The 13,397-nt window shown below is 35.4% G+C and overlaps 1 protein-coding gene across 5 annotated transcripts in view; it reads left to right on the forward strand.

Moving 5' to 3' along the window:
- RBMS3 (RNA binding motif single stranded interacting protein 3) overlaps positions 1–12,782 on the forward strand; it is a 1,178,968-nt gene extending 1,166,186 nt beyond the window's left edge. For all 5 annotated transcript variants that reach the window (XM_036219806.1, XM_036219801.1, XM_036219805.1 and 2 more), the window contains one exon: positions 6,511–12,782. In XM_036219806.1, coding sequence (XP_036075699.1) covers positions 6,511–6,517 — 7 coding nt within the window. In that variant the 3' untranslated portion in view covers positions 6,518–12,782. The remainder of the gene's footprint in view (positions 1–6,510) is intronic.
- Positions 12,783–13,397: the final 615 nt, after the last annotated feature.

Genomic DNA, 13,397 nt, shown 5'->3' on the forward strand with positions numbered 1-13,397 from the left:
ATGATGTCTGGATAAATAAAAAAAGATGCTTTCATTCATCCAGTCAACAATTATTGATTGAGTGCCTACTATGCTAGAGAAAGGCCAATAAAAGAGTCAGATGCCACTCTTGGAGTTTATTTTCTACTAGGAGTAGACTGGTAATCAATGGACCGATCAGCAAATAATCAAAAAGAAACAGAATTTCAATGCAGACTGCTTATCACAAGATTCTTGTGATAACAAGTGACCAAGATTTGGTATCAGGAAAGTCTTTATATAGGCCTGGACCTGAAAGATAATTAGAAGCTAATCTTGGAGATATTTGGAGAAAAAAGTATTTTAGACAGAGGAAACAGAGTTCAAAGGTCCAGAAGAGCCTGAGGCAGGGGTGTGGTCGACTAGGGAGGAGAGTTGCAGATAAGTCAGCAGGCTAGCTTTTGTAGAACTCTTGGTCCTTGGATACTTGGCTTTGTGTTGAGTAATGATTCTTGGTGTTATGCTAAGTGAGCTAGAAAATCTTTGGAGAGCTTTAGGAGAAGGAATGACAGAATTTCTTTTATATTTCAAAGGCTCTTTCACCAATGGTTGGGTATGGGAGGGGTGTGTTTCAAGAATGGCTTTCAGGATGCATCTTTCTCTTCTTGCAGTTGTTCAAAACAACCCCCTCTCCCTGTCTAATTAAATCGACTTTAGCTGTCTCTGCTTGTCAGCTCTTTCTCAGTGTTGTCCCCACCTGCCCCTGGTCATTATATGAAGTGGTGGGGAGAGGAGTACTCTATCTGACCCGGAGAGACCACCTCTGCCTCTCATGGATTCTGGTGAGAGTCTCCCCATCCACCTCCATACTCGGGCTCAGTTTCACTTGTAGTGCCCAGCATTATGTCAAGTGTTCTGCTAGGAGACAAGATCTCTGCCCTCAAAGGTTTACAATCTAGTACATGATTATACCTGCACATAGAAAAGGTAAGTATACTGCAAGGAAGAAAGTAAACAAGGATTTTCTTAAAGTATTATAGTAAGCAATAGGAGAATGCATTTAGTTTTTGCTTTGTTTGTTTGTTTGTTTGTTTGTTTGGTGCGTAAGCTTCAGTAGAGGTCGTGGCAACTGGCACTGGGTCTTACAGGAAGGAGCAATGTTCCAGGTGGAGCAATCTTGACCAATGTCCAGGGGTGGGAAAATTCACGGGTGAATAATATGAATATTTCTTTGAGAAGTAGATGCAGCGTAGTAGAAAGATGTGAAAAGGCAGATTGGACCTAGATTCTCATATCAGGTGCCATGCTGAGGTGCTTGAACAGCATTTTCTTTGTTCCTTGAATGTTCTTCCAGTTGAAGTACACAATGGATTTGGAAGCAATGTAAGCAGACAATCCTATTATTGCAATGGTTCAGACAAGAGAGAACAAAGGTCTGAAGTAAGATGTGGCAAGTGTAATGATGGGGGTAAGGACTAGGGAGGAAGACTGAAGTCAGAAAAATAGGAGAACAGGACTTTAAACTTCCATGCAAAACTGGCGAGTACTGATGCCACTCACAGAAGCAGATGAGATGATATAAGGAGGCTCTGATTTGTGGAGAAATACGAGGAATTTAAGTATTCTTGTAATGAGTCCATTCGAAGAAGCTTTATTCCTTGAAATATTTGAGGACATCTGAATCTAGCCTCGTAAAACTTTGTGTTCAAATGTGTTTAAAACTGTGGTTACACCACGGTTATGTGCCTTGAGCCATGAATTCTTATCGTTGATAATGCAGAGCTTCCCACACATAATAAATATCAAGAATAGAAATCGCCATCCCATATCTTCATAGGAGTAAAAAATACGGTAAGAGCTCTCCTCATTTGAAGGAATTTTCTTTTGCACTCATGCAGGAACGTATGTTACAGGATGTTCAACAGGGCGTGCTCGTTGCTGCAACATGAAAGCACCCTGGAACATGGAACATTTCAAATGTATGACATGTGAAAACCACTTGCATTGCCTTGAGGACATTTCTTTAAACCTGAAGAAAATTTTTAACAGGTCCTGTTTATATTCTCGACTTCCTCTTTTTAACATGTTACAAAGTGTTAGGAGCTTTTGACTTGAAACACCGACAATAAAATATCGAACGGGAAAACAAAACAAAAACAATATCTCAAGTCAAATTGGTGAATAACGATCACTTGTGAAATTTTGTAAAAGGAAGAAATTAGTATGACTATCCAAGTTTTTGTCAATGTCAGCCAAGGAAAGCTGTCCTGTGTCATGGTAAGACATGAGATTCTTCAGAACCATTAAAGGAAGATGCTGGGCATTGGGCTAAGCATTTGAGTCATGTAAACCCCTTGGTACTGGGAAACCATCACTGGAAAAAGTTTCGGGATGCAAAAGCACCCACAGAGACATTTATTAAAGTCATTCATTAGAAAGGAGGCACAAGACAATTTATACAGCTCTGTTCTTTTCAGTCATCTGAACACTCTTAACATAAAAAGTTCACTTAGGTTAGATTTGACCATTTTCGAGAGGTGGGACTATGTTACCCTTATGGAGGCCACCAGCAATCTACTCTTAACAGTCTTGTTTTGAAGTCAAGTTATGAGAAATATCTCTAAAGTTGCAGGCTACAGATTTCTCTACATACCTACATTTTTCCTATTCATGTAGAGTGGAACCTCTAAAATATTTTTTGCTAATTCATGTTATCTACTCCAAATTTCACAAATGGCAGCTCATTTCCAACATTGAGATATGGATAGTTTAAAGTACTTATACAAACCTATGGACTTTCCCATTAAATGTTAGCTGAACTATGGGATATAAAATTCTGATTAAGGTAGATGAGTGCCCTTGAAAAGTAGTTTAATCCATAACGCACATATTTATACTAAAGGTATTTTAAGTAAATTAGAGACATCACAACAGAAATTTGCAGGATAAAAGTTTGAAAAATATAAATAATGTGCATATGAATAAAAAGGTTGTATTTGGGATCTTTGTCAGCAAATATTTTAATATTCCAAATTCAACTTTTCAAGCTAAAAAACAGGTCTTCACATTTTGTATTCATACTTTTTTTTCTTCTATTGTTAGAAGAGTCTATTAATGCAAGGGAACTATGAACTCATCTCAAAAGGTGGAAATGATACCTGGGTTTATTTTAGAAGTTCTATAGAAATTCCAATTCCTGCTCAAGTTATCAATTTTTCTTTGTGCTATTTAGGAAATCTTTAAAAAGTAGCACTTGAAAAGTATGAGTCTTCAAGCAAAGTTACATTTTAATATTTAAAATCAAAAGTTCTTTATTCGGATTTCATCTTTGCGATTTACTAGTTGTCACTCGACCCTTTGGAGTCTCCTTCTTTTATTCTTTTTTGAAGTGAGAGATTAGATTGTTCTCCAGAGAGTAAGTTAGGTCTCTAGTGTTGGGGGAGGATTTACCACCACTGCCTGGAGTTAGGGTGGGGAGGGGAGGTCAAAAGCAATACCGGGAAACACTGCTTTAACCTAAGTGAAATTCTTTCTTGATTGCAGTTCTCTCCAAAGCCATTAAAATGCTAATGTACAACCTCCTAGAGGGCCAAACAAATATTTCAAATGTTTTACTTCTTGAAAGATTAGCGTGTGCTGCCCTCCTCCTCTGGAATTCTAAGAGTTTTTTTGTTTTGTTTTGTTTAAAACATATTAACGCTAACGAAATATTTTATTGTCAACATGATGATGATGTTTATATTAATTTAAAAGATTACATTCTTTCAGAAACTTTTTTTTTAATCAAATAATTTTCTTTGTTGGTGTCCTAACCACATGCTTAGTTTACCAAAGGTTAATCCAGTAATGAGGGTCTGGTGTACAGTTTTTCCCAAACTCTGGACCATAGAATCCTTCTTTTCACATGGCATCACATAAAGTTAATCTGTCAGAAATGACACTAGGGAATATTGCATTATTAGATGATCTTTAAGACTCCCTCCAGCTTAAAAGTCTACAATTCTAAGACTGTGGTTTGCTACTTTGTAATCAATTCCCTCTGCATTTATTTGTTTGTTTGTTTGTTTGTTTGTTTTGGTGGCGGGAGGATGGGGGATGAGAGAGTTCGAAATGACTCTGTGATCTTAAATTCAAATTCCTAGTCCTCCAACAACCACACTGACCTTAGAAGGCCCTTATCTCAACCCCAGTATTGCAAGGTATTTTTATTCTTTAAGTCTTCTCTGGCTAACTGAATTGTCAAGAACACCAATTTCCTATACATTCTAAGTATATCAATGATTTGCAAAGCATGTCCTTGATTACCATGTTTATGTGTCCTTTAAGTTCATGAGTAATAATACATTCTGTTTGCACAGTACTTTACAGTTTGCAGAGTACTTTACAGTTTGCAGATGATGTTCATACTCATCATCTCATTCACAGGAATTTCTCTTTTTAAGTTGCAACTCCTTTTATTTCTAAAATGATCTTACTGACCAGCTTAAAGTGTTCCTGTTGCTAATGATCACAGCCTTGAAAATTTAGAGGTCTTCTATTTTTATGGATATCAGTGGAACAACCCATAATCATTATTTAAATGTGCACTTTCACACTTCATCTAAAACAGAAAAAAGTGGACAGTTCTATTACACCTTTCCCTTCAAACTTCAGCTAATGACTATGAAAACGTAAAATACAATTATTTATTTCTCCTCATCAGTTTTCACGTAGCAATGACACTACTCGAAGGATCAAAAAAGTGATGGGAGAGGGCTATTAGAAACATTTGTGTAAGGTTATAAAACTTGAAAGTTGCTCTAGCACAGCCCATAAATGTGGATGCTTCAAGACCAGCGCACATGACATACCTGAGCATGGAGGGTGGGTGGCCTTCGTCAGTGTGGTCCACTGAGTAAGACACCATTCACAGAGCAGCTCTTACAGACATTCACAGTGTTTTAGGCATTTTCTGCTCAATGTACAAAAATACCAGGGTGGAAGATGGGAATGGGATCAACGAATAAATCGAAAACCAAAAACACAAAACCATACGTGATAGATTCTTAGAAATAAAGTAAATCTATACTTTGCAAAGGTTATAAAGAGAGACCATATATATACCATGGTTCCCATGACTACTACTAATAAAATGTTTCTTATTTTGCTGCTTATTATGAACATCTTAGTTGCATTTCTTCTTAAAAAAAAAAAACTCTCTTAACTCAGAAAAAAAATTATCTCTAGGGACTTGAATTATTGGTTAAAAATGAAAATATTCAATTTACTAACTAGTCGCTTTCCTTACGTTATTCTAGATACAAATTGATATGGTTCCTAAGAGCCATACAGACTCATATGAGGACTTTTTGCAGATTAAAAAGAGCAAACCCACTTGATCATCCTCAGCTAACTGTCACAGAGTTTAAAACATTGTGGAGGGCTTTTTCTCAATTTGAATAAGGCCCTCTTGCTCAGGGCACATGCAGTTCTACATCAGAGTGCATAACTTGGGGATTAGACTCGTGGCTGGAACTTAGCTCCACTGTACTCCCTCAGACATGCATCCCGTGCAATAAACGACCTGTAGAACTATATCCAGCAACCCTGAGGTTTCTCTACTAAATTACGCAACTGGGCATTGGAAGAACCTGCAGAGAGAAGAAGCTCGCATCTACATATGACCTCCAGATAGTTTAAATGTTCTTCTTTTTAAAGCACATCCTGAAATTATTTAGCAAAATTCTAATCTATAGATGGAAGAGCTAAGAGTAAAGGTCAAACTACTAGAATCTCATCCTTACAATATAGATGGGGTAACAGCAGAAGACATTATTTGGGCTGTGCTAGGCAAAATGGCAAATAGTAAAGTGATATTTGTCTTGTTAAACACCTACTATGCGCATGCCACTCAAGTGGACTTCTGGAGAGTAAAAGTCAAAATAAAATACAGTCCCTACTGTCAAGAATTTGAAATTTTGATGAGGTGAATGAGCAAGGAAGAAGAGGGAAAGTGAATAAAATGGCATTGCCCTCTTAACCATCCTACTTAATTGTTTGAACCAATAAAACTGGTGGCATACTTGGCGAATACTACAAGATAACACACAATCCATTGCTAATATTTTGAGTATGTAGTAGGGACTCCATATTTCTTGACTGAGTGAGTAATGAATCCCATGGGAGTTCTGAGGGGTAGAATTACTCAAACAATTTCTGGGGAAGCTACAACATAAGCCAGTCAATAAAAAAATAGGCTCCATTCACAAAGGGAGTATTTTTTATCTGAATATATTTATAATATTTATTACTTTAGAATTAAAACATGTTCTTGACTGATTAGCCTTGATATTTAATGAGAACTCACTTTCTGGCTTGAACGTAAGTTTGTGTGAAAGTGGCAAAATTTGACACTTTAATCCGCCCAATATGTTTTTATGACTTAACTTCATTGATGACGGTGATTTTGAAAGAGCTTGGTATCTATTAAAGAGACGTCACTGGAAAAGAGCACAAAGGAGATTTCAAAGTTGCTTTGATGTAGTAACCACTCCTAATCAATTGTTTTCACAGACCATAAACAAGACTGAAGAATGTCCGTCTGAAACTTTGCCTTGAATGAAGAAACTTCACTGAACAAGAAGTTGGCTTCCAGTTTGCACAGGCGTCAACGGAATGCTTTTTTTTTTTTTTTAATTTTCTACTTTACCCAACGAAAACAAAAACAAAGTGTTTTTATGTGCTGTGCAAATGGTTCCTTCATGTGGTCTGACGGTTTCTTTTTTGCCATCATTTTTTTTAAATTAAACTTTAAAAATCCCAGAAGAGGAAAAACAACAAAAACAACAAAACAAAACATGGAAGGTTGACATATTATCTGGAAGAATATTTAAATTCGGAATTTACCTGAAGGTGTAGATAGATTTTTTTCTTAACAGAAAATCTGATGTCAAGAGGTGGGCAAGCAGAAATGGAAACAAATTGTTTTCCTCGGTAATTAAGCTACTCTTTCCTTTTTTCCTCTTCTTGTTTAAATGTGGGTTTTTTTTTTTTAATTTTTCTCTTAGAAATATTTAGGTAAGGTTTATCTTGAATCTTAATTGCCTTAATTTTAAGGACGTCAAAGGCTCTCAAGGCAAGCTGTCAACGTCTTGTTAAAAAAATCAAGAAAGAATTGAAATACTGTGCCGGCTTTAACTGGTACAGAAGTTTAAGACTATGAGTTTTTAGGGTGAAAAAACTGTACAGTTTAAAAGAAAATGTTTTTCTTCATTTGAAGAAAATTTGTTGATAAAAGAAACCATGGCAACTGCAAGAATTGGAAAAATGCTGGGACTTTTCATGAACTTTGTCTTAAGTGTTGAATCATTCTAGAAAGCTAAAACATTTTACGGTAAAGTTACTAAGGTTGGTTTAAAAACAACTGCATTAGAAATAATGCGTGTTTGGGGGTCAGAATGCAGATTTTTTTAATTTACAAAGCGTGATTGCTAGCAAAAGCATTAGTGCTTTTTATCTGCAGTCTTTTTTATGAGCTTTACAAAGTTTTTAGTCAGCTTTGCTTGTCACATTGCAAAACCTAGCTTAAGAGCATTAAAGACAAAAAAACAAAAAACTTAAGTAGATAGGAGCTTATGGTCAAAAGTGCAAAAAAACAAAACAAAACAAAAAAACAAAAAAAGCAATAGATAGAGAAATTGTTGACAATTTCTGTAGTCTTTCCTAGTTGTGATCAAATTCAGCCTATGGATGGCCTATTTTATACCAAAGATGAAGTGGCACCCTATTGCAGTCCAGAAGATAGAGGTTGTTTTCTTTTAAAATTTTTATTTGACCTACATGGCCGGACCAGTTCTTATTTTTGTTGTTTGTTTAAACTACCTTCCACTGGTGTTTTACATACTGCAAAAAAAAATTTTTTTTTGTACATTTGTTGACAGTAGAAGCTTGCACCTGCTGTGTTCAGCGGTTTCAGCATGCAGAGGTCTGGATATACCAACTGATAGAGCCAAAAGTGGCTTTAATTTCCATGAGTTTTTCTGGTTCCTTACTAGCTCTCTTGAACAGTGAAACCTGTATTGATTGCCACCAATAAGCTAAAACACATATTTAACAGGTTGAAATTGCTTTATGTGAATTTTGAACTAAAAACACTTCACGAACCTGGTCTGAATGGTCACTTGTCAAAAAAACTTAATGATATTCTGTTAAGTGATGGGTGGCCTCCTGAAAAGGTCTCATCATATTGGTAACAGTAGTGTTCCTTCTAAACCCCAACACCTCTTGATTTTGTCTTTTCACCTCAATCTTTGTCGTCATCCACCATGAATAGTCACCTTGATTCTGCAGTTGAAAGGGGATATTTTCTCTTTTCATTGTATCTTCAAATCCCGGTGTTGTCAGAAGAAAGACAAAATAGACCTTTTTATTTCAGTTTAACTCTCTGAGGCAAGTAGGACCAATAAGATTGATGATTCTATTAGTGGAAGTTAGGTAAGCTTTTAAAATGCTAGTTGACAATCAAGACATTTTATAATTTATATTAGTAAGAACCAAAACAATTAGGTTTAATTAATCATTTAAGCCAAAGGAGATATATTTGCATTGAGAATGATGCAAAACTTTGTCTAAAATGAATTAAATCAGTGTAACAAACATCTCTGCATATTTGGTTCATGAAACTCATGTTCAACCTATACAGTTTTACGTGAAACTAAGGCCAGTAAAACTTTGTTAATTGAATATGTACTAGAATTGCCTTCTGAATGAATCATTAGAATCAAATAAGTGAAACTTTTTTTTTATAAACTGTCATAGGAACCTGTCTTAGTCCAGAGGGAAGAGGAAAATGCATTAAGTGCACTGTAAAAGAAAACAGAGTAGGCTTTTAAAAACTTTTAAGAAATTTAAGAGATAAATCATATTCCCATTAGGTCAACATGAATAATGAGTTTGACTCAGATGAAAGTGTCAATATTCCGCTATTTATGACTTACAAACAAAGTCTAGTGTTGAAATTGACCTGGTTCTCTTATTTGCAACACCGTGTATTCAAAATTCAAATCTAGAGAGTGATTCCATATCTTTGTGGTCAAATTAGAAACAAAAAATTATCCAAGAAAATGTAACATGCTATAGAGAAATTCAATCTGGTCACACCCATCCTTATGGTTTTCCATGTTTTAGAGAGAATTCTAAATTTGTACTTCCTTCTTTTCCATCTTTCAGTTTCTCATGTATTTTAAGGGTGGCACTTAAGTTTATCTTTGAGTAGTGGGCCCCCAAGTTACAGGGGGTATAAGCAAACATTCATGGAAACTGTATTTTCTGTTTCTTTTTTTTTTTTTTTTTTCACTCTCTGAACTCTTTGTATAAATAAGGATTATCCTGGGCATAATTCATTTGAATATGAAACCAACATGCTTTCTTTTGTTTCTGTAAAAAAAAAAAAAATTTAATGTCATACAAAGAAAGTCTCATTTACACAATCAACAATGAGGCTAAGAGGTAGCTACCATGTGGCTGATGAATGTGCCTAGGCAACTTCCTGTTTCTATTCAAAACTACTGCTTTATTTATACATTCAGAAACATTTTTTTCACTATGAAATTTCAATGATCTCAATTTTTTTAAGCCACTTAAGGCAAAAGGAAATTACTTGTCAGTTTATGTGTCCATGTGTGTTTTGTGTTTGGATTTTTTATATCATGCCATTCTATAAAATATTTCAAATCAAAAAGAAAAAAAAAAAAAGAAGGAAAAATGGCACATGTTCAAATTTACATCTGTCATCTTACCAAATAATTGTTTTTAAGAGTCATGTCTGGGGGGAAAAAAGCACCAACAGGTAAGCAGCATTACATTGTATGAAAAATAAAACAAACCAAAATATGTGTTCAATATATGCAGACATCAGAATCCTAATTTTCGTTATGGTTGTTGTAATTCTATTTAGGACTATAATCATTTTTTTTTAAGTATCCTGGTTTACCAGATTTTCCAGCGTTTATTCAAATGTTCAATTTTTCCTTTCAACTTTAATTGCCAAGACCTAGCCTAAACATTAAAAAAAAAAAAACTAAAACCAGTATCCAAATGAGATAAATACTATTTCATCCAAACTCCAATTACATGGTCAGTGGAGGAGTGTGTTTTCTTTTAATAATGATAAGATGTTGTCTGGGGAGGCAAAGTAGCCACAATGACAGGGGCTCTTCAATGCAGTCTAGGTCTTCTGAAGATGTCAGGGATCCTAAGTGAACGAAATGGAATACTAGCAGGGGCTGGTGCTGTGATCTTAACAGATCTACCACATTTGACAGCATACAAGACTCACTTCCACCCTTTTCTAATGAAAAGCTACAGGGTGTTTAAAGCACTCATGTTAGAGATGAAGGCTAAGAGTAGAAGGTGGCTGGAAGGAGCAGGAAGTTCACTGTACCTACAGAATATATCAACTCCTTGCAAAACTGCTTTAAAAGTATTTTCAATTAATGTATGATGAAAAAAAGTACTTAGCTTTTTTCCCACCAAAAAACACCCTCTTTATTTGAATAATTAGGATGTCAGTTACATAACAAAGTATCCATTACAGCGGCCTAAAATCCCATTAATGAAAAGTGAGATTTGATTTAAATAGGCCCTTTGCAGCCTTCTTCATGATTGAGAAGTTTCAGTGTGCTGTCTAGACAGATTATAATGTTAGTAGGAGACTCAAATACATTTGACAATTCAGTCTCATGCTTAATTTGAGTACACAAACCATTGCATATGAGCTGATAAGCAGAGTTCTTAAGTGGGTTTCAGTGATAAATGTTTTCATATGATGTAAAATCAGATGAAAGGATAAAATTTATGTATGTGCATAACAATATTCAGCACATTTGAGGAATCACTTCAAAATATATTTTAAACATGTCATGGAAACTTGATCTATATTATCTTGTCCACAGTAGGGAGTAAAAGATGAGATTTTGTTTTTCATGCTGTTGTGGCTGTCGTCCTTCAAAATTTTTGGTTCTCTGGGACTGACAGCCTCTCACTCCTATCTGAGGGACTAATGTAATTGAAACAGGCTCATTGATTGTGTACACTATACCCTTCCTGTGACGGAGTGATAATGGGATTTCATTAATGTATCCATTCATTTTACAAATAACATTCACCATGACATTGGAAGACAGTTCAGTCTAACTCAAATTTAACACTTTTTACCAAATATTTTTAAATATATAATTAATCTCTTAATCCAAGTGCTCTTGGTCATGGCTGTCCTTTGCGGATTACATAGAGTTCAGAAAAGTATGAAACCTGAATATAAGATTCCTGAGTAGCCTCAAATTTCTTTTATGATGTAGGGCAGGAGGCTTACCCCAGATTTTGGTATCTTTTATCTTTGGTTTTATACCCTGTTACATATGCTAACCGAAGGATGGATGGCTTCTCAATATTTATTTCTTTGTATTTCTGGGAGGGAGAATAATGTTTTGGGAAATGCTTCTTTCACTCAGGAAGCTTTAAAGCTAAAGCAGAGATGAGCGTAAGCTTAGCGTCTGCAGGAAGAACTACTAGGCCACTAAATCGTATTTTTCTTCCATTTTACCAATGCCAGTCAGTAACTGCCCCATGACTGAATCTTGCAGAAATGCAATCACTCTCAATTTTTGAAGGGCTAATTATCTATTCTGTGGATTTGTTTTGTCTTTTCAACTATTTGAGGCTCTATTTCATTTTATTGCCATGTTACCCTGAGGGTGGAAAGAGAAACAATTGGAAATAGAATTCAAATCAGTCTATTTTGCTCCTTGTTAAGTATTGATTTATTAAAGGAGTTTGAAATCATTTGTAAAATTAATGTCAGTGCAGTATATACTGTTGATTTTTATTATCCATGATGTTCCTTTCCCATCCACCACAAATAATTGAGAGTTGGCTGTGCTCTTGCAGAATATAAAGGGGGAAAAAAAAAAAAGTAGCAAAGAATTTGGCTTCCCTCAAAAGAAAGCTGTTTTGGTTTCATCCTCTTTTGAAATTTGAACCAGTAGAAAAGGTCAACTCAAAATTCAGTTATGAGAATATAATAGCAGCTCTTTGTTAAATACACACTCATATCTTAAATCTTTGACCAAAAAAAAAAATTGCATTGTTTTGTTATTTTTTGACTTTTCATTATGATATTAAAGCTGAATGACCTTGACACTCCAGTGGATTTTTTTATGATCATTTCAAATTTAAATACTGTTCGAAGTGTAACTTTAGTGTTACACTTTGTATTTTAAACACTCTAGTCTTTGATTATTAAGAAAGATGCTCTTTCCTCCTCCCCAAAATATGTCATTTTCTCACATGTGAAAAAGGAGTTATTCCGTACTTTTCAGGAATTGTAAAAACTATTTCAAAGAGACACTTGAAAAAGTTTTCTCTATTCTGGAGATTAATGCTTCCATTTATTTAAAAAGAAGAAGTATATAATTGGAGTCCTAATTTTAAAAATATATACATAAAAGTATACTTGCTATGGAATACTCGGTTTCTTTAAAAAAAAATGGGACACAGCTTCTTTTAAAACCCTTGTTTCAGGCCATATTTGACTTCATGGAATTCTAAAGCATCATTCAATTTTGAACTTTATTTAAGAGTATTTTGTACTGATGTCTCTGACTGTCATAGAAAGTTCTGTAATTCTACGGTGTTTCTGGCTTTATTTTTAATTTCTTCATCTGTACCACAGTCAAACTAGCTACCATTTCCCCAATTCCCTGGGCTTTCTGTAGATCAGTGGATGTTAGGTTTAAACTTCTGTTTTCTTTGATGAAGCTTTCAATAAAAAATGAAAATAAAATCAACCAAGTAGGGCCATTGTGTTCTTCTTCACTCTCCTAGAGATAGGTTTGGGGGAAGGGCTGGTGGGAAGGAGCAATGTCTGTTTTTAGTTGGGTATACAAAATTCCTCTAAGAAATAACTATCCCTGGATACAAAAAGTGAGAGAGGAGGGAGCATTCTGTTCATGCAAGAGGGCCTGAGAAAATCACCATTTCGGGACATGTTAAAGTACTTGGAGGCTACTGCTGCATCAAGGTAATCTTCCACGTGACATCTTCATGCTTTAGAATATAAGCACCTAAGAGTAGGTTTAGAGCAGAAGTCCCAATGTTTTTGGAACCAGGGACCAGTGTTTCTATGAGAATTTAATGCTTGATGATCTGAGGTGGAGCTGAGGCGGTGATGCTAGAAGCTGCAAATACAGATGAAGCTTCACTCACTCACCCGCCGCTCACCTCCTTCTGTGCAGGTGGGTTCCTAATAGGCCTTGGACCGGTACCGGTCTATGGCCCAGACTTTGGGGTCCTTGGTAGAAAATGCTAACTAACCAATGTGTTATACCCTTTTTCCCTAAGTGAGTAGCAGTTCACATCGTCCTTCTTGGCAGAAGAGAAAACTGGAAGAATGGAATTATTAT

This window comes from Rousettus aegyptiacus, unplaced genomic scaffold, assembly GCF_014176215.1.
Source record: "Rousettus aegyptiacus isolate mRouAeg1 unplaced genomic scaffold, mRouAeg1.p scaffold_m13_p_4, whole genome shotgun sequence".
Classification (NCBI taxonomy): Eukaryota; Metazoa; Chordata; class Mammalia; order Chiroptera; family Pteropodidae; genus Rousettus; species Rousettus aegyptiacus.